The sequence below is a fragment of the Drosophila elegans genome, unplaced genomic scaffold (genome assembly GCF_018152505.1).
Source record: "Drosophila elegans isolate 14027-0461.03 unplaced genomic scaffold, ASM1815250v1 contig_149, whole genome shotgun sequence".
In the NCBI taxonomy this organism is placed as follows: domain Eukaryota; kingdom Metazoa; phylum Arthropoda; class Insecta; order Diptera; family Drosophilidae; genus Drosophila; species Drosophila elegans.
The window spans coordinates 20,438,807-20,460,455 of NW_024545513.1; the positions used below are offsets into that span (position 1 = coordinate 20,438,807).

General features: G+C 36.3%; 1 protein-coding gene across 19 annotated transcripts in view; it reads right to left on the minus strand.

The window, feature by feature from the left end:
• The window catches only part of LOC108147652 (small conductance calcium-activated potassium channel protein), a 63,057-nt gene that overhangs the window by 14,695 nt on the left and 26,713 nt on the right, over window positions 1-21,649 (minus strand). For 12 of the 19 annotated variants that reach the window (XR_001774530.1, XM_017274315.2, XM_017274331.2 and 9 more), the window contains 4 exons: window positions 8,129-8,274; window positions 5,551-5,770; window positions 5,061-5,162; window positions 331-647 (listed from right to left, as the gene is read on the minus strand). Coding sequence is in view for 18 of the 19 variants with exons in the window: in XM_017274315.2 (XP_017129804.1) it covers window positions 331-647; window positions 5,061-5,162; window positions 5,551-5,770; window positions 8,129-8,274 (785 nt within the window). In the remaining variant the exon portion in view is untranslated. Of the gene's footprint in view, window positions 1-330; window positions 648-5,060; window positions 5,163-5,550; window positions 5,771-8,128; window positions 8,275-19,073; window positions 20,165-21,649 lie in introns of those variants that run through there. The other 7 variants (XM_017274322.2, XM_017274321.2, XM_017274319.2 and 4 more) reach the window with 2 other exon arrangements.

Consider the following 21,649-nt stretch of genomic DNA (forward strand, 5'->3'; position numbering starts at 1 on the left):
GGTATTATTTGGAATTTAATCTTGTATTTTCTTTATATTCTCACAATTTTTGATTCTATTAAAAGTAAGCTCTTATTGATAGTTTTTAATATTTAAAATACATAAACTGGTTTTTTGTTTGTTAGAAAACAGGAAACTATTTAAGCAATTAAAATCTTTTGATCCTTTTCTATGGAGAAAAAAGGTATTTCTTAGAAATAGATTTTTGTTTCTTACCTTAGCACTCTTATCTATAAAATATCTTATTTAAATGTTGTTTCTTATGAAATATAAAGGTTATACGACTTCTGTGTAAAAAAAAAATCTAAAGTTAAATAGGGAAAAACTCACCTTGTGTTAAAATTAATCCTATTGAGAGCGCCAATGCTCCGTGATGATGCATCTGTGAATAGCTTTGAATGCAGCAGCATTACGCGGCAGATTAAATATAATCGAAGGAACATAGGTAATGATAAAGCTACGTCATATGGCACCATTTCGGTGCCAATTGTTTTATTCTTATTGGCCAATTTCGTCGTCCACTGGAAATAGTATTCGCCAGGAATTGGATGTATAGCGCATATAAAAAGTTCTAACCCTATTTGACTAATTCGTTGCCATGTCATTGCGATCCTCCAATCGTCGGCGCAGTTATCTATCATGAATAACTGTGTTTTCGATTTCGATTGGAATTATATTCGCATATAGATTGCATGGATTTTACAATTATTTAGTTGTTCGTTGGTGTGTGCCAAAAAAGAAATGAGAAGGGAAGAAAAAAAGGAGAACAAGTATATAATTTATTAATTATAATTGGAGATTTATTGATTGGATTTTGGTTTTTTTGCGACTAAACAAAAATGAATTACACTCAAATATACGAGCATGAATTATTTGACAAGTACAACGTCAATGAGGTGTATGTGTGTATGTGTGTGGGTGTGTGCGAGTGTTGAAGTGTTCAAGTGTGTGTGCCGCCTACGTGTGAGTGTTAATGGTTGTTGTTTCAATGGTGGAAGCAATTTCTGAGTCAAGTTTAAGTATCGTAAGCTTTGGAATCTCCTCGGAAATTCATTTCATGTCTTATGTTTCTTTTTTGGTTTTTATTTTTTTGGTTTTGGTGTAGGTGTGTGCTGTGCGTGTGTGTGTGTGTGCTTTGGTGCATGTGTGAGTGCAAGTACTTACTAGAAAGCAGCGTGCGTGTTCTCGTGTAATTAGCACATTTCACTCGATTTCTTTTTTGTTTTCTTGGTTGTTGTTTTACCTTTATCCTTTTTCTTTACTCGTTATCAAATCATTTTTTCCAAAGTTCAAAATTACCCTCACTAGATTTAATTGGAAATTATCGGAAGCTCCCCTAGACCTTAACTGCATTAATCTAGAGTTCGCAGTGCAATTAGGCCATATTTACAAACATAACATATATTAAAATCACAACATCAAAACAGAGTAGAGTTGGGGAAATATCGAAATAATCGAGGTATCAATGTTCTTAGTAGCGCAATCGAAATATATCGCTATTTCCACATCTCTAATGCAAAGGCGATTTGCACAGCAATCTAAATTATGTGCACTTTTTTACTTCTTTTCTGTTGGGAGAGGCATGGTCGTCTGATATGTGTGTCTTTCGTTTTTAATTGCATATGAGCCATTCGCAAGTTAAGCCGACTGATTAATTGATTATCGATTTACGACAAGGTCTGGGTGCAAGGTCTCTCCTATCTCACATTGACAAAGTCCTGTGTTCTGTTTTTTATTTGGCCAAACTTCGATAATTTTGCTTCTAATTTTGGTGATAGATGGGTTTGATGTTTGATAGTACATATATCGATTAATATATATATTCAGTATCGACTTAGCAATGGGAATGCTCATATGTATGCGAGTGTGCTTGTATGTATGTTGTGCATATGTACATCTAAAATAAATGTTTGCAAGCCGATTGGAAAACGTTTCCTAAATGCTTAACAGGATATTAGTGTCGAAATTTATTAGAAGGGAAATAGCCTCTTGAAGCTTTAGAATCTCTTGAAAATAATAAAAGCAAAGGGGCTTATAAGCTTTATTATAATATTTACATTCGTTCCAAGACCAAAGAAAAACCATTCTCAAAAACTAACTTTAAAAGCATTTTAAATATAAATTAAGTGGGATGTTTTAAATGCATTTGAAATCTATACAAAAGTTTCTTGAATAATTTTCAGTAGCAAGTGTAATTTTTAAAGCTTTTATTTAATTGCTTAGTATTGAATTTGATTCAACAGATTTTTAAATGTTTTTAAGTTCCCCAATTTAATACATTTTTGGAATTGATTTACAGGTATCGTTATCTCATAAGTCCTTGAATTCTACCTTGAGGTTCAAGTTATTTAAAATCACCACCCCCCTAAAGCTTAAACATTTCCACAATCGGTTCGCACATGGCCAGTGTTTACTGTATTGCAAGACAAGGTGAGAGGCGGTTATGGTGGTTTGCGTGCAAAGCTAAGCACATTTTTCGCTATATATTTATCAGCCAAGCGGTAGCCTCTGATCTTGGACAGCGTGTGACACTTTAATCTGTTTCTTAAACTGCAGTTTTGGGTTTTCAGTTCTTAGTTTCCACAAAAAAAAAAATAAAAAAAAACAGGATAGTATAAACACTAGACACGATATATGAGTACATGTACGCGCGGATTCATCTAAACATCGACTTGAAGTTTGTTTGGCTTCAATATGCATTTTGGGGTATATATATAGTATTTATACGTATACCCGGTCTAAGTACGATCTATGGTTTATCTACTCTAGGCATGTTTTGTTTGATTTGGTTTTTGGTTTCTGTTTTGGTTTTTGATTTGAGTTGGTTTTGGTATTGGTATTGGTTGCTTCCGTATATGGTACATAACACTATGCATGGTTTTGATTTGGATTTACTCACAAATATTGAAGTATGTATGGTAGATATTATAATAAGTATTACTTACTGAATTCTGCAAAGCATAATGAAAGGTAATTACATATTAAAATTTTACTTTTAAACATCAACATTAATTTGGGGGGTTAAACAATTAGTCGGAGTTATTATTATAGTAGAGATAGAACAAATTGTGTGAAGAGATTACGAACTATGAGATTTTTGGGGGTTTCATTTGTATATATAAAGAAAGTATATCAGCTGACTGACTGGTTTGATTGATTGACTGGTTGATTGACGACTGGTTTGGTTGGTTGATTGACTGGCAGACGACTGATCAATGACCTGGCTTGATTGAATCATGTACATGGAAATGGTTGAATGCAGTTGTGAAAGTTTTGGGGTTTCAGGGTTTTCTTTGTTTAGCTATTTCTTTTTCGATTGCTATTGAGCTAACGAGGCTGATATTCTGACTATCGATAGCCATATTGAGATATCGATATAGAGACATCAATTACCAATCGAAATTCGATTACTGAACACAGGACTTTGTCCCTACAGTCATCAGTATTTCAGTTTCATTTGATGAAGCTAACGAAAGTTCAGGGTTTTCGAGTTTCTTCCACTTCTCTTCGGTTTTATTCGAGTATGTTGCTAATAGATAATATTGTTATCAATCATGTAGTAGTTTATATTTATGTTTTGTTCATGTTTAAAGATAGAATCAATAGAATTACGTACTAGCCAAATAAATGCTCCCATGCTGTCTACATATCTAAGTTCCAAACGAAACGCACCCCAACCGATTTTATTTTCAAATCGGTTGAGGTTTTTTTGTATCTAGTATTAACTATATATATTTAACTCATGCCAACGATAATTTGTAACACATCTTAACTAAATTTATTGGTTTTTTGTTTTCTTGTGGCTTGATATTTTTTTTTATAAAGTAAACAAAACGAGTAAAGTAAGACGAAACCAATAATTGAAGAAGAGGAAGTAGAAGTGGAAATTGTATAGATTATATATAAAAATATATATGTATATATATGGATCATATATATCAAAATGTTGAGCAAATGAAACAAATTATAGTGCTGTACATGCAACTGGTATTTGAAGCGCATATTGGAGGTAAACGAGTACGAGAACGATTTTGGTATGGAATGGATATAGTATTGTCAATAAGTTCCGCTCTATATCATGTTCAGGGGGTCTGCGTTTAATGTAAATGAAACGAAGTAAAATGAAAATGCCAAAATAGGGCTATTGATAATGAAAATTTCACCACAGGGAACATAATTTTTGTAGGAATTTCAAAATGGTTGGTTAACAATTTAATCAAAACGTTTACAGAAGGCAAAGTAAGATTTTCAAAAGATTATTGGGAAAATGTAATAAGACTTTTTTGTAAAAATTATAATATAATTCGTTAAAATGGTTATTAAAATTACGGTTTAACTGAATTATTTTTCATAATTTATAAGCAGGGATTGAAAATCAGAAAACAACTGTGGTGAATAGAGTGAGTGTGGTGATAAGGTGAGTTGGGTGAATGAGAATGTTAAGCTTTATGTACAGTGTTTCAGCTTTTTTAACTTTTCAATTCGTTTTCAATTCTTTGTGGTGGAATGAAACTCTTCTTTTTTTGTAAGGGGCAGTATAAAAGATGTCCGGGAAATGGCGGAATGGAGTGAGGTAGAAAAAAGGAAGGTGGGTTGTGGAATGAACGAATGGGAAACGGAACCAGAACCGGAAACGGGTTGCCACTTTCTCTCACTCACACTAACTTTCACCGCACATGCACCCTCTAATGCTCACTTTCTCAATATGCGGGAAACTCGATAATAGTTAAAACAAAATAATAAAATAGAAAATAAATCAAAATCATAACCGGATACAAGAAAACGTTTTTTACCAACAAACAAACAATCAAACTTACTCTAACTAACAAACAAACATACAAACAAACCGAGATGGCGTTGATGACGGGTTCGGGATATCGAGGGCTTAGCATGATCATATAGGGGGTTTTGGGGTTTAATATCTGGGAAATCTGGGGATCTATCGGTATTAAGGTGACAGTGAGCGAGAGTGACGACGGCAACGTTAAACAGTTAACGATGACGACCATCAGCAAGAACATCAATAACATCTGGAAGAGAAGAATACAATTTGCACTCACTCTCACCTGCACTTCCAAAGCATGGTAAGCTACTATAAGTCCTAAAAGAATCACAGTCGAAACAGATATTAAGGTTTTTAACGCTGTTGAGTAGAACGATGCCTGTAAAATAGAGAAAAATTTGTGGTTCGAATTAGTCTTAGTTTTCATAAATGATATATGGGTAGTATTCGAAATATCTATGGGCTTCAAAATACATTACGCATTTCTTAGAAAATGTATTTAATCTAAAACTAACAATTCGTGGCTTTCATTTCAAAAACTTATTTATAGGACATAATTGGAAAACTACAATATTTTTCATTCTCCACATATCATTAGGTGAGTCGGACCCTTTAAAGTTTTAAGTTTGTAGTGTTAAAAAGAATATGGTCATTTTCTTAACTCTTTCAGTAAATCTTTATCCATATACATTTAAAAAATCTGCGTGTGGGGTGAAGAAGGAGAAGGGTAGGGATATTTTCAATGGACTTAACATATGTCTACTTACCTTTGTGTAGACACCGGCACTGCTCAGCTCGTTTTCGATTACCATCACGATGATCCCGAACATGCCCATGACCAGGGCGTAATCGCTGATGCGCTTGCGCTTCTCGAACAGGGCTTTCCTCTTTCCCAGGCGATAGCCCACATTGGGTTTGTGTTTGGCCGAGTTTGTCGATGGCTTTCTGGACGTATTGCCGCCAGTAAGAGCACGTTCTTCCATATACCTGCGGGGTTATTGAAGTTCAATCAGATTGACGCGCTGGGTGGCCCAAAAGCCCACACTCACTACCACACTCCCCTCTCCACAGGGCTCTCCACTTTGTTAAGCTATATGTTCCACTACCAAAAAATCGATTGTTAACTACTTTAATTAAGGGATGTGTTGGGTATATAATTATAGTATCAATTGTTCTAAGTCTAGATGGCTTTTCGTGCTAAAAGACAACATTATTTATGCTACAATTTTCTTTTTTCGACCTATAGTTTAGTATCGATGTATAGCAACGTTAACAAATTAATCATATATATAATCTCATATAAATCATAATGATAACAATTTCAGCCTTTTCAATTGCTTTGATTCTATAACAATTCATTTGTTTTTTTTTTTTTTGTATCATTACACTGTTAAACCCCTTTATTAATTGCGTGGTTTTTCGCTACAAGAATATCTAAGTATCTCGTTAAGCTCAATTAATTCACAGTCATGAATGTTTCTACAAACGGATTGAAAGCCTAATCTACTTGTGAAGTTGCTATTTATTTATAGTCTACTAATGAGCAAAACTATCTATCTTATTTGGATTATTTTACAAAAGGATATGCAAGTTGTCAGCAGATTATGTTTATTTTTAGTTTGCAAGACAAGAGGATTTTCGTTTTGATTTATTGCTGATTGAGCAGGAACTAACACCTATATAAGTGTACCAAGAAATAAACAAGTTTGAGCATTAAATTTAACTTGATTTTGCGCTCACGACAGTGCAAAATAACGTTAATTGCCTGACCTATTTTGTTTAAAGATTGTCGTGATTGTATTTAGTTGCTGATTGATTGTAAGCCTGTTTGTTTTCCTTGAATTGAAATACTTCTAAATTACTGTTAATCAAACGCAAATTTAACAAGCGGATTTCGCTTAAATTCATACCTAATACATTTTCCTTCCAATATTCACAGGTTTTCAAGCATCTGAGTGCTTGTCATAGATCGCTGACTAATGCTTAAGTGGCTGGAGGGCTGTCGAGATTCGCAGATTCCTCGGGGGTTTGCCGGGGGTTAAGTCAACCCAGCTCAACTCAACAGAACTCAACTCGAGCGAATCCAACTCAGCTCCGCTGAACTCTAGTCGGCACCTTAATAAATCTTACGGCCTGAATGACAGATTTGTGTGTTTTCGCTTTGCTCTGGCTTTCCTAAATGTGTCATATCAATTTGTATCTCATAGATACACAGACACCGACGACAAGGGGAGTGGGTGGGGGAAAACCCCCTGTTCATGGATGAGCCAAAGATGGCCAATAAAAATTTTGCTGACAAATGAAAATACACAGACACTCACAGCTGGCTGTCCTCGTTTTCGATGCCCATATAGCTACATAGTCACAGTCACAATTGTAGTCGTAGTCATAGTCGTATCCATATATCCAATCCCATGCCCCCACTATAAACTGCTGAACTGTGCCAAATTGCCAACGTGATTGCAGAAAAATATCTTGCCATTCACGACATTTATAGAGATTTATGTGGACCTCAGAACCCAGAATCCATTCGTGAGCGGAATTCACTTTAGAGTGCTTAAATTGAATCGCGCGGTCTCTCGAGTGCTCCCCAATGAATATTACCATCCCGCACATTAACCCCATTTCAATTTTGGGCCTCGTTTCATCTTCAACCACAGGTCACTAGGCCTGACATTGACAGCTAATTATTGTCCCCGGGTTATCCATCAATCAATGATTTGCCCACAGTTACGGTTATCATTTCCCAATCCCGCAAATGTCAAACTTCATTGGCATCTATCTTCTCTAAGTCGTACACCTAAGAAAAACTTAATTTTCAATTATTGATTTAAACAAAATGTAAGTAAGAAATAGTAATTTGAAATCATTAATTACATTTTGGTTAGTTACTTCATTAAGATGTATTATTTACATTAATCTCCTTCATTCCATGGCAGTATATTTATAACTTCATAATTCTGGTGTCTAGTTATGGATATCTAGGATATTATTTGTTTTTTTTTTTTTTTGAAATAGTAATGACGGTTTCAGAGTACCTTCATAAGCTTGTGGTAAGTATATTTTAAAATTAAATGTTGTTACCCCTTGTTGAAAATTTAACTGTTTAAATTATATTTGCTTTTATTTTACCTCTAAAGAGTTTTTGGCTTTATTGTTTAGAACCTACTTGTCTATTTACACACTCTATGATGATTTTATATCGATTTTTTTCAAGGATTTGGGAACAACTAATCAGTTTAAATTCGGACTCTAGGTGGAGGAGCTTATCGAATGGGCGGGGGAGGTTAATGAATGCACGCTTTTTTGAATGTATACTCTACTGTCGGATCGGGCTATACATACATTTCATACCTAGGGTAGTCTGAGTGGATACCCACTAGTGCCTCGGCCGCTTCTTCGTTGCATCCAGATGAGATCTGTTCCCGGTTCGCAATGGAAGGTGTTTTCATCGAGCCAGGAATTGAGAGTGTCGACGCCGGTTTGCGGAGCTAGAATTTATTCATTTACAAATTTATTATTAAGATTGATTTTTAAATAAATAATAAAAAGGGTGTTTGTTTTTGGTTTGTGCTCGGGTGCTTAAGCAACTAGCATTGGGTGTATCTATGTACATAAAATCGAATTTGCATACTTTACCATCAACTTATATTATTCGTATGTGGAACTTCTTATAATATACCTTTTTATTTGACAAACAATTATTTCATATTAAATTAAGAAGATACAGATTATTCGCCTTACAACTAACTCAATAATAGTTTTCTTTACAAGTTTTATTTTACACTCTTTTGCCACTTTTTTATGGTTTTCATTTTTAAATCCTCTGTAGTTTTCTTTATTATTTTTAATAAAAAAAAACCTTTGCAATTCAGAAGCCCTTCGTTATCTCAACATTTGAATAACAAATTTCACTTATGAATATCTCCAATTTGAGTTCCTTTACAACCGACATTTTCTTTATCCTCTGGAATGACGACATCATCACATGCCACATCTCCGTCTTACTTCCTGGTTCCCATCTCAATTCTTGATTCGGTGTAAATCCAATTATTTTCGTCTAACCAAAAATAGACGAAAAATCCGAGATGAAAGCGGGAGTTAAAAGGGCGGGCGGGAAATAAAAAAAAATCCACTTGCTTTTTGCTCTATCTATATCTGGCTAAAAGATAGAGTTTTGCGTCAAACAAAATTCAAGGAGCTCTTCATGCTTTCCTGTTGTATATGTATGAGTGTACGGCCTAATGGTCGAGAAAAGTGAAAAGGAAAAAGCGGCATGTGTGTACATTTGGGCTTCATATTTAAATGAAAACTAAAAGATAAGTAATCTGCTTTCCTACTTTTCCTCCAATATGGGTGCGGTTTAGCATAAGCGGCGAGGGCGAAAGAGAAAGCGAGAGAGGGAGTGGAAAGAAAGTAGTAAAAGTCGTAAACTAGACACACACACAAGAACAAACAGCGGGCAAAGGAGAGAGAGACCCCTAGGACTGCCTAAAATTCAGCTAGGAAATAAAATTCCTTCTTTTTCTCTAGCTCCTATTATTTTTGTTCAGCTTGAATTTAAGCTTCCTCTGCCTTCCAACTGCTCACTCAGTTGCTAAATCCAAATATTTGTTTATAAAGAACAGCTCAGTCGCCTTTTTTGCCCCCCCCCCGCCTTTATCTTTTGCAGGCACCTTCGCCATGGGAAAAAAGACTACGTGACTGGGCGACAAGGCTCGAGCTTAGCTTGTACTTCACTTTCGGGATCTGGGGAGAAAAAGCGTAACAAAAATAGGAAAAATTTACTGGAATTGTGTCCAGAGAAAGCAAGCAAGTTGAGTGCTAAGTACATAGCATAATTTTTAATTTAACACTCTGCAAATGACTCTATTTTAACTTGGAATTGAACTTAGCTGCAGCCAGTGCTGTGATTAATTCTCATTGAAGCTATACCATATGTGCACTGAAAAAACATATATTTTTGAAAATACTTATTCGAGTAAGGTAAAATAAAATAAATAATTTGTATTTAAAATGTACCTTTAAGTTAGTATTGCTTATATTAACATTACAAATCACTTTTAAGTTGAAATATGAATAATATAACAATATAATAATAAAGTCTTAGAAAAGCGCAGGATAAATGCCTTTTCCTTTTAACGACCCTCTGAGCTTATAGTATTAAATTAGTTTTTTCAAAAGAGAACATTTTTTAAAGTGTGGTTTTTATATTGCATTTTCAAGCATAAAACATTCTAAATTCTTACTCTTTGTATTTTCTGTCTCCCACGAGAGCCCTCACACACTTTTGACTATTTGCAAGTGCAGAATGCTGTTCCTTGGCATGGGTAAGGCCATAATCAGTTTTTGGCTTTCGCAGTTTGTTAGTTGCTCGGTGAAAGCCAGCCACTCCCCTGTAATGAAAGCTGCCTGCTTTTTCTCTATCTGTTTGCTTGTGTGTGTGTGTGTGTGTGTGTGTGTGTGCACTTGTTTATGTGCGTTTGCCCCAACCTGCATGTATGTGTGTGTGAATTGGTTTATGCTAAGTAGATTTGCTTGAATGTGGCCCTCGCTCCTTGTGCAGCTGTGTTGCTTGTGTCACTGTTTAAGCCAGTTGAAAAGAGATGAGCCAAAGTTGTCCGACTTGACTGGGATTTCCTGAGGTCTGGTCTACAGCGAAACTCAGGGGGCGATCATGTGGATAATTTGACAGATTTGTGGGCGTGGATGAGTTGCCCTTTGACCCCGGTAGTGTTATCATAATGGAGTGAAACGACAAATCGGGGTGTCATCGTCTTGTTTTCGTTCGATTGAATGGCCGTCAAACGGTGGCACATGTTCACATGAAGAGATACCAATGAAATGATACGAATGTATACGGATCAAGATATTTTAAAGGGCGCCCGTTCCCAAAATATTTTCATTTAGTAATAATATCTCAAAAATAAAGCATACTTTTTTGGGCATGGAATAAGGGAAAATATATTTTAAGCAGATTCTTTAAGATTACTTGTTTTTACTAAAGAATATCATTAATTAATTAATTAGTATTAGTTAATTAGGAAACTTAAGAAGTTGTGTGACCATGTCTCTTGGCAGTGTGGCATGCTTCTTTATGAAAATATGCACATTGCTGTCCAGTTTAATATTTGAAAGCAGATAAGCCCAGAAAGTGTGTCCAAACATCAAGCTCAGTGACACTTGAAATTTCTTAAACCTCTTCAAGGACATCTTCTAATTCGGGCCAGTAAACACGTTTCAAAACACGATTCCCAGCCCTGCCTTTACAATCAGCATTTAAGGAACATTCCAAACCAAAATCTGGGAAAGACAAATGAAGGGACTTCGACGGGGTGGACGGAGGGGGAAAAGGAGACACTGAGTATCCGAATGTCGTTGCCACAATTGTTTGTTATCGTTTGTTTGTTGCGTGCTGGCCGGTCCAACCACCCACTGCCACCCAGTTGTTCAGAGCTCCCCGAAAAAGCCGCACACACGCACAATTTCGGGACACACGCAATGAGGGGGTGGCGATGAGCGGAGGGTCGTTCGTTTTGGAGGAGGGACACACACGAGACCAACGTCAACATCAACATCAACGCCTACTTGTCAGCAAAGGGTGTGGATTTTCGGGGGTGGCCAGCGAGGTCCTGTTTCGCCCTGTCTACACAAATACATATGCAAAAAGAAAAAGGAAAAATCTATTTTTCGGGAGATGCGTGAGTGTGTTTGTCTGTTTTTCGGCTGCCATGTGCTCATGAAAACACCAACGAGAAAAACAAAAAAAAAAAGTATAAAAACAAAACAAATTGCGCTATTCTAGGACATCTAATGTCAATGATGTTAATTGGATTTCTTAATTAAGTTGAAAAGCGAAACGAGAAGCGGAAAACCCCAAGTAGAAGAAAAAAAGAACAGAATGGAGGACAACTCAGCAGCAGATTAAATAAATGCCTCGAAGGAAGTCTTTTAACTTGAAAATGTTGCAAGTTTTGGAGCGAGAAAATAAGCTTTTGAGAGGCCTTACAATTGGAAGACCACCGAGCATAAATTAAACGCAAACGCATTTAGCCAAGTGGAGTGAACTGAAAAGCCATTGAAGAATGAAATTGAAGAGAATTTCAATTTACACGGAATTTCAAATGCGGAATGCTATGAATAGGATAACTTATAAAACCAAAACGATGATGGCATTTCAACTATACCGACAACAATAACATAATATTCGCCACTAGTGGAATTCAATTAAATCTGTGGAAAATGTGAGTATTCATGTATGTATAAGCAAGCATAATCAAATTTTAAAATTTATACAATCATGTAGAGTGGCCACAAAATACTATTAGCCAAGGGGCCAATCAATATGGGTAAATGCCAATGGCCAATATGGTTGGTTGGTTTTCAAGGATAGACTTTGATTTTTGTTAAACAATATATATATATATATATCTAATTTTCTTATCGTTATAATTAAATGTTGATTTAAAATTTTTCATAAATATACATATAGAAAGAATCTCATATACACAATAGGTTAAGAAGTTCAAATATTAATAAACTAAAATTTAATTGACAATGAGGTATTTATTTATTTAACTCTCCACCAGTAGTATTCTTAGGTTACAAAAATAAACAACAGAGTCTACTATTCTAGATAAATTGACACTTAAGTCTTTGTTGACTAACTTTACAAACAGTGGAATTAACGGGTTGAAAAGTTTATTGCGAAAGTGCAATTTTGTTGGGTAATTTTCCATCTTTTGTGGCAAAATTTTGTTTTGAAGTACTTGGGTAAGTAATTTCGATTGGCGGCCCAACACCATTTGCCCATTTTATCTGTCTCCCTATTTGTATTTTGTTGGCCGATCACGCACACAAAAGAGATGTTGGCATTGGCATTTAGCCGATGCCACGCCCCGAAATTATTTCTCACCTGCGTTCTCACCTTTAACCAAATTAACATACTCATTGCCGACACATAGTTTATGAGCTTCGCATGGACACGCATACTTTTTCAACTAACGGGGCTAGCACACATACACATGTGCAGCGAAAGGAAATTGGTGGAAATTATCGAGTTTCCTATACAAAACGCGGCCAACACGCAAAAACGAAGGGCGAAAGGCGAAATGTAAAGGAAACGAAACTAGGAGAGAAAAAACGAAACAAGCGACGAAATTGGTAACGACTGGCTGCAAAATCCAGGGTGAAGAGGTCCTGAAGATGGAGTTAACGATTACGATTAGGCCCAGCCTCATATACGCATGTGTGTTTGGGTAACTGTGTGGGTTTTCCCTTCGTATTTCGGTTTGCCTTGGTTTCCGTTGCCATTTTCCCCCTTATTTCCCCCACTGCCCTTCCCCGGCTCGTTGTTGCCTAATAAATTTAGCGTAATTCACATTACATTAAGGTTACGTTTTCTTTTCCTCACCAGGAAAACCCACCTCCTTCCCAAAATCTCTGCCTCTCTGTCACACTGCTTGCCCGAGTGCAGGAAATATATAATGAAGTGTTCGCTTTGTTGGAGCTTAATTAGGCGGATAAGTAATATTTTTGCCCTGCCTGGCAGCGCACCCTTAAGAATGTTTCAAGCAGAGAGAAAAAATTTCTCCATTCCTCTATAATAACATGATTTAATCTATGATATGCATATGTGCCAATTGGTTAACATATTTTTAAGCTTTTCGATATGGTTAAACATATTATCGGTCTTTATCATCCCATAGCAACAATATTTTTTATTTAAATAAGTTATTTTTTAGTTACAAAATTGTGGTTTAAACATAGTTTTTTTAAAAAGAGCCCTTAAATAAAAAATAATTGTAATAATACGTTTTATTTATTAAATTACGAAGGATATTTCTGAAACAATGACATTAATATACATTTTTCAATTCCCCTTTTTTTAATAAAATAATATTACAGTAACATTTTGCAGATATAGTTTGAAACAATAAATTCTCGACTATGAATTTCTCTCACTATGTGTGTTGTGTATTTGGGACTTGAAAACTTTGCATTACACAATTAGTTCATCCTGAGTGCACAATTTGGTCAGTTAGGGGATACTCAGTATTTTCCTTTTAGGAAGTGGTGGAGTGACTGCGGTTAGTTTGTAGTCGGTCTTTCATCACTAATCAAATCGGTTCCATATGCCCTAACACCAAACTCCGTTGGTAATTCCTTAGATCTGCTGGCGGAGGATTGATTGCTGGAACCACCGACTCGCATAAGTAACAAGCCCTAATAAGGGGGCGTGGCGGATTGGGGGTACTGGGGCATTAAGGCTGGAGCGTGCCAAAGCGACGCATTCATTTAATATAATAATAATAACTTGACAATGACAGGGAGACGTCTTCGAGGCGAAACCCTTCAAGGCGACTCGAAGATAGCTAATGTCAATGGGCTGGGCGTGTCACTGGGCCGATATGTGTATATATATGTATATATATTATCGGACGAGGTGTTGGTTAGACTTTGCATGTTGCAGGTTCTTATGATCGAAAATCAATATATCTAACCCTATTTATACCGCACACATACAAGCCCACCGCACATTCCATTGAAATGCGAAAAGGCAACCGCAAGAATCGTAAAGGTGACTCAAGTAGTGGGGAAAAAGCCACAAAAAAATAATAGAATTTGTTAAGGAATTGAAAATTGTTTACTTTTGACATGTACGCCAAATTAGACACACTAAGCAACTGCATGATAAAACGACTGGCAATGGAACATATTAAAAATAAAAAAAAAAGGAACAAGGAAAAAGTCACACATCAAAAAAAAAACAAATAGAAAAAACGGCAAAAACTCAAATATTTGCCAAACCAAAAAGTAAACATGGAGGCCAAAATATAACTGGTTAACTAGAAGGGGGCATTGTGGGTTAAAGCCAAAGATAAACCGAAGAAAATCATGTTCGATCTAATTATAATATATTTTCCTAACATTAATTAGTTAAACATCTTTTCAACATGTGATAAGTTGTACCACATTTATTTAGATCGTTTGATTTATAAATCCAATACCAAATTTATAAAAATAAAAAAAAACATATTAATTATAAATTCTATCATGTTCTAGAAATGTTCTGTACGCAGTAGTAAATAAGTAGTTAAATGGAATGTCTTACAAAGTAATTTTATATCCAACTAAAAAGTGTATAAAATATTTCTGTAAATAAAAAAAAATTGAACATTTTGAAGGAGTAGATTTGGTATGCTAAGAAATAATTTGAAAACCACAAAGAAAAAACTTTCGTATTTTGCGATATCCTGAATTACGTTTATAAAATTTTTGTTGAGTGCATTAGAAATGAGGGCGGGTGAAAGCCTAACCAAATAATTAATAAACAAACGATACCAAATAGACGAAGCCTGGCCTTGACTCAAATGTTTTTTATACGTTTGGATGAGCCGCAAAGGGCGTAAGTTTGAGCATTTGGTTGCGCCGCGAGAGTCTAAGGGGGTGTTAGAGTTAGACTATAGACCAGTTGGACTAGTTAGACTAGGGCTAGCTGAAGGTTAGACCCATTTAGGCTCGCATGCCCGCTCAATTATCCAAAGGGAAAAACTGAAATGCAAATAAGAGGCGGCGGATGGGTGAAAGGTTTGCAAATTGGAAAGGGCAGCCGAAGGGACGAGCAAATTGGTTTCGTTTACAATGATTTGCTTCCACCATAATGTCAAACGATCAACTATATATGCGAGCAGGTTCGATTTAATTTGATTGGAATTGAAGTTCAATTTGCTGTTGATTTTGTCGCGAGTTTGTGTCTGATTTGATTTTTTTTCCAGGACAGGCCAATATGGCGGTCATGGCCACGTGCTGATCCTTATTGCCCAGTGCGAAAACAATAATAAAATTTTCAGCTCACACACGTGGACAGGTAAGTGAGTAATATGGCTGGGAGTCTAAAAAAAAACATTTAACAGGCGGTTTGGGAAAAGCGCAGGGAAAACAGAACAGGCATCCATCTCGGGCACGTGTCGCTCCACGTTTCGGTATATGTATATATCCATGTACTGTACACTGCAGGAAACATCAATGATTGGCCTAAATGTTCTAAATATGTGTCCTTTTATGTCATAGCTTTCCCCTAAGAAGAAAATTCTTGCCTCAAATGACCTAAGCTCTACAAAAGAAATAATGAATACTATCCATAAATTTAAACATGAAATTTGTATAATATATTTTAAAGAGGGCTAATTTTATAATAAAAGTAAAATTTATTTTTTAAATAAGTTAATCAACAATTATAGTGTACATTTAGTTGGTACTCACAAAAACATATCAAACAAATGAATTGCCTAATATACTAAATCAAAGCTTCATAGATAAGTTCAATCAATTAAGCTGAATATTAAAGATTAATTACGTTCCGTCTTGAATTTTTAAAGATGGCAAGATGAACAACAAACTATATTTAATACTATCATTATTTTTTATCCTAAATGTACCATTAATATATTTAAAAATTTTAAATTAAAGAAATTATTTAAGTCATTATAATTATTCCTCTCTGTGTATGCGCGATTGTGTGTGCAAAGGCATACAAATTTAATCCCTTAAAGAAATTTTTTCTTAGCCCGGAACTTTCTGCGCTGGAGATTTGTTTATGCGTGTGCCCATAACGCGAACGTTCGAAAGGCAAATTTGTTAATTGAAATTTTTTTTATTTTGTTATTTCCACCTTCAATTGTAAGGCAGCCCCTCCGTCGGAATCCGTAAGAAATGTATAATCCTACCAACAGCAGAGACGTTCGTAAACCCTCGACCAAATCCCATTTCAAGTGAGTTTAAGGTCTTAGGGCCAAGCCTGATTGAGTAACTTAATAATTCAGAATTGTTTGCAGCCAGTGGGCCTCATTGGGATTTGCATCTTTTTAAGCGGCGAACGTGGACCCATGCGGCGTATGCGTTATCTTTCGCGAGCCCGCCGCCCACTTGGCCACGCCTGCCTAATAATAACAACAATAACAGCAAATGCTGGCAACGTGACGTATACGCAATAACCAACATTCACCACCACCAACATTCAACCAACATCCGCCCCGTTGCCATTTATTTTCCTTTTCGTTTTTTTTTTTTTTGTTTCCCCTCTTGTTTTATTGTGGATTATTTGGAGTTTTTCACGTTTCGCTGCTCATTTCGTTTGCTTGGCGCTTCGATGCTCTTATCTCGGCCATTGTTGTTACATCCACGGCCTTACATAACAATCATCCAACCACGCATCCACCCACACACAGTGCCACTTGCGGTTTATCAAACGAAGCTAGTTGCATAAGATTGACATTGCCATGGCCATTGCTACACGAAAAAATGCCATTCTATTTGTTTTTTTCTCCTCGTTTTTGGCCAAAACTGTCAGCCGGCTAAAGTATAAGGCAAACGCAAACGCTCAAACACACTGGCAGAGGCATGTGACTAAGTCACAAAAAAAAGAGTGAGAGCAGAGGAAATGTCAATCAACAAGCCGGAACTGAAACTTAATGCAACCGGCTTGGAATTGCTACACCATCGAAAACAGCAACAGAGATGTCATAAAAACTAGAAGGAAAAGCCAAAAGAAAAAAAGAAAAACCAAGAGAAAACACAGAGAAAACACAGAGAAAAGTCGGGGAAAATGAAACAGTTAGATGAGCAAAACCAGGTAAGACAGGGCCATGTGCTGCCGGTTAAATGGGTTGACTTGAGCCAGTCTCCAAGGGCTATGACTAGGATAACTCAACTTGAAGTGTAGCAAAAGGACCAAAAAAAGAGGAGAAGGGAATTGACAGAAAGAAACGGAAAGAGAGCAGAAGAAAGTAGGGCCAAAATGTGTCGTAACTCTTAGCCGGAATGCTGAAGAGATATGACAGCTCCTGCTTTTCTCCCCCCAGAGACTGTAATTATATTAATATTATCTCTCTTACTTTTACTTTGAAATTTACACGAGATGTTTTTCGTTGTTTTATATAGTCCAATATATATTGGTCGCTTAATGATGGACTTTACTCCGAACTTGTGTACTTCATCTGCCTTTCATAAAATATTCAAGGCGCAAAAAAGTTTATGGTTGAACCAAAAAAGTTTGAATCACTCTTTGAGCTTCTTTCTTTTGCGCCCTTCCTCACATTACTCACATATTGCAATATACACAAATATATATATATGCATATATCTTCTCGTCCACACACATATGCGGGAAAATCATAAATTTTGCCTACTCTTCGTCCGTTTCGCTTCAAAGTTTTCCCTCTTTTTCTGATAATTTTTCTGTTTTTTCTTTTCCTGAGTAGCGGGCGCCAAGAAATATGCTACGTTTTCCATCAAAGCGAGAGTGAAGCAAAGATAGGAGGTCCTCTTTATACTTTTTGAATGGTTTGTGTTGGTGTCAAGATATATTCAATAAAGTCTATTGATATTTTTCACTATTGGTGCGGTGGACTCCCGTTTTTTTCACATTTTGAATGGCGTGGGTGGGAAATATTGAATTTATTCGATTGAGATTTTAGACAATGAGTCTGCAGGATAGCATTTTAGTTTTCTAAGAATCTGCATGATTGGTTTTCTATTGTTTTCGGTAACTCTAATCCATCCTGTATATTTAGCATGGTTTAATTGTAAAATTAAATATTTTTCAAAAATGTTAGCGGTAGAAACCCTTTTTATGGCAATCTTACAAAATATTTGATTGATCACTATGCAAAAATAAAATAAAAAAGGGAGTTTTCATTTTAATACAAAACATAACACATTTTTGAACAGCGGAGAGTCTAAAGGAAAATAATTATATTGTTATTTATTGTTAATTTACATATACACATAAGTAAATAATCCTTAAAGTAAGTGTCTAAACTAGGAGGAACAATACACTTTACCTTTCTACAAAGGGGATAAGATACACTTGTCACTTAAAACCTCTCAAACTAAATGGTAAATTTCTTTGTTTCGGCTTTCCTTTCACTACCATTTTTTGCCCCAACATCTTTATTGAGAGTTTGGAGAGATATTTATCTATGGATGGGAAATATTGTGAAATATTACTATTGCCTTCCTTTCGGTGATTTACCAGCTCGTTTTCTTTTTCTTTTTTTGTGTTTTCTTGTTTTTTATGAGTCTATTATGTGTATGCCTTCTTCGGCTGTTTTTTTTTAATATTTCCTTTTACTTTTCCTTTTACTTGCTTTTTGGTTTCAGGCGATGCTACGCCGGCAGGGGCGTATAGCTACTCCCGTTATTTTGCCACTTCTTTTTTATTTGTTTTGTGCTTTTGTCTGTTTTTTTTGTGTCCCTAATATTTCCCACTAAATATTATATTATTCACCTTAATTCGCTTGTTGTTGTCTTCTGGTCTTCCTCCCCTCCTCCTTTAACTTTGCTTTAATTGTTAGTTATCCCTTTATCGCATTGTTTCGTCTTTCATTTTCAATGTTTGTTCGCTGCTGTTGTGTGGGAGAGGTTGTGTGTGTGTGTGTGTGTGAGTGTTAGTGTATGTGTGAGTACCGGAATCCGGTTAAAAGGAAAGTAACACTATTTCTTCTCTATTTTTTTCGGTTGCTGTTGCTTTTGCTTCTGTTATTGGTAATAATAACAAATTCACATACACGCACGCACTGGAAAAAAAAAACGGGACTCGTAAACGTAATTGTAAGTTTAACGGTAACTGTTGTTGTAATTGTTGTTGCTGTGGCTATTATCGGATATTAAAAATTACTGTTGCTGACGCTGTTTATTCATGCCTTTGTTGTTATTGTTGTTTTTCGTTTCATCTGTTATTTAAATATACTTTGTTATATATTTGTGTTGTTGTTGTTGTTATTATATTATTATTATTTTTCGCTTTCGAAGGTTTAGCTATGCTGCGCTCGCTACGTCAGCCATGGGTGTAAACACAATACAGACTGAAACAGAAACCGACCGAGAACTGAAACGAAACGATACGAAACGGAATCTTCAGAGCGTCGCAGTCACCGCGGGCAGCGGCGCCGGCAGCGAAAGCAACGAATTAACTCGACCACAATTTTTCCCGTTCTAAAGGAGAGCAAGAAGAGCGAAGAGAGGAGCCGTAAACCGGAGGCAGAGCAGAACACCCGATCTCTTCGCTCCCAGATCCCGTTACCAAGCCACGTTTGAGAAATAGCCACAGAGAGATACAGTGAAACCTCCTAAGCGGCCGCCATTTCAAGCTTGGTTAAAAACCGCTAAAGTAATAAGCAATTTACATTTTATCGAAAAATTGTAACCTTTCCTAAGACCGTCCTTAGACAAATTGATTTCGGGTTTTATGGCAATAATAAAAAGAAACCAGTCAATCTGCATTGCTAAATTAAAATATTGCAAAAAACTATCAAGTAAATATTTTATCCCTTGTGGAGTTTACCAGTCATTCAATTTCGGTCGAATTTATTTCTGGAAACCTGTATTCGGGGAAAAGAAAATGATATATAAGAAGTGTAGCATACTTTTTTGAGACCATTAATTAAACATTAATTTTATACATAACAGAAATATTTCCGTTTTGGAGGTTTTCTCGTACTTCTGAAAAGTGAGCAGCTTGCAAAGGGGTGTGGGTGTGGAGTGTGTGTGTGCTTGTGCAGATGTTTTTCTTTTTTAGACCCATATTTGCCTGTGAACAACTGTCTTTATCAGCTGAGATGGTCGATGTCAAAGTCCCTGCTCCGCTTTGGCTGCCATTGCGATTGCAATTTAGTTTACTTGGCCATTATGAATTGACATTGTCATGTGAGTTTAATTTGGCGGCACGCGAAGGAGCCAACAAATAATGTGAGGTGAAAAAGAGAACGAGTGTGGAAGAAAGTCATAGAGAGAGTCGGCGCTGCCTCGCCTTTTACTCGCTCTTTCTCTCTCCCTATGACTGATTTCCAATCCACTCAACTTTGTTTCACTATCTCTCTATCTCTCTTTCTCTCTTTAGGGTGTGCTATGGCCATCTTGCTTGCACGCACCCACGAATACACGCACTAAGCAGCAGGTCTCCCACACACCCATATAGAAAATAAGCAGCGACTGTGGCAGAGAAAAAAGCAGAAAAAGAGGAAGAGAAATAGAACCGAAAGGAAGAAGCTGTCGCTGCTTCTTCTTATTCTTTGAACTTTGAGCTTTGGTTATGGCTTTAAGTTTTTCTTCGTTTTTTGTTATATTTCCTTCGGTTAACTATATAGCATAATGGTCGACTAACACGCGATACGAAAATCAAAATTGAACTTTACAAGTTAATCCTTTTGCGGTTGCACACAGACACACACATCAAGAGATACTCCTTTTCGGGCATTCAAAATTTTATTTTAGAAATCAAAAAGAGAGAGAAGGAGCGGTTAAAGACAGTGGCGTTCGCAAGAGGTGAACTTTCTTTTGTCATGTTTTATAAGTCTTCACACGTTGAAGTACAAATTATTTTAAACATATTTTCAAGGGAATGAACTCTTAAAACGTATGGATTTTATTTAGTTTAAGAAATAAAGAAATGGAAACGGTATGAAAACGTTTAATTGAAACATTAACATTCGTAAGATGTAGTTTAAAGGAGTAAGTTGCTTAAGCTTAATTTCTCTAGTAATAGTCGAATTCTTTATTTAACAAAGGGTTCACTTTATAAAGTGAATATAATATGACACAAAAATTCCTAAGGGGGAGTTTAGCCCCCGAAACCCCCTTCGGCGTGCGCCAGAGCGGGAGAGTGAAAAAAGAAAGAGAGAGCGACTTGTCCGTGGCCTTCGGTTGGTCCTGCGCAATGGAAAACTCCGATTTGCGTAAGGTGATGGTCTCCGCGGCCTCCCCTCCCATCTGTTCCTCCCGCCCCCCTCTCGTACTCCCCCGCAGACCCCGGTACTCCCCCAACATCCAGGCAGTCCCAAATGGATGCTCAATTCAAAGTTCCAG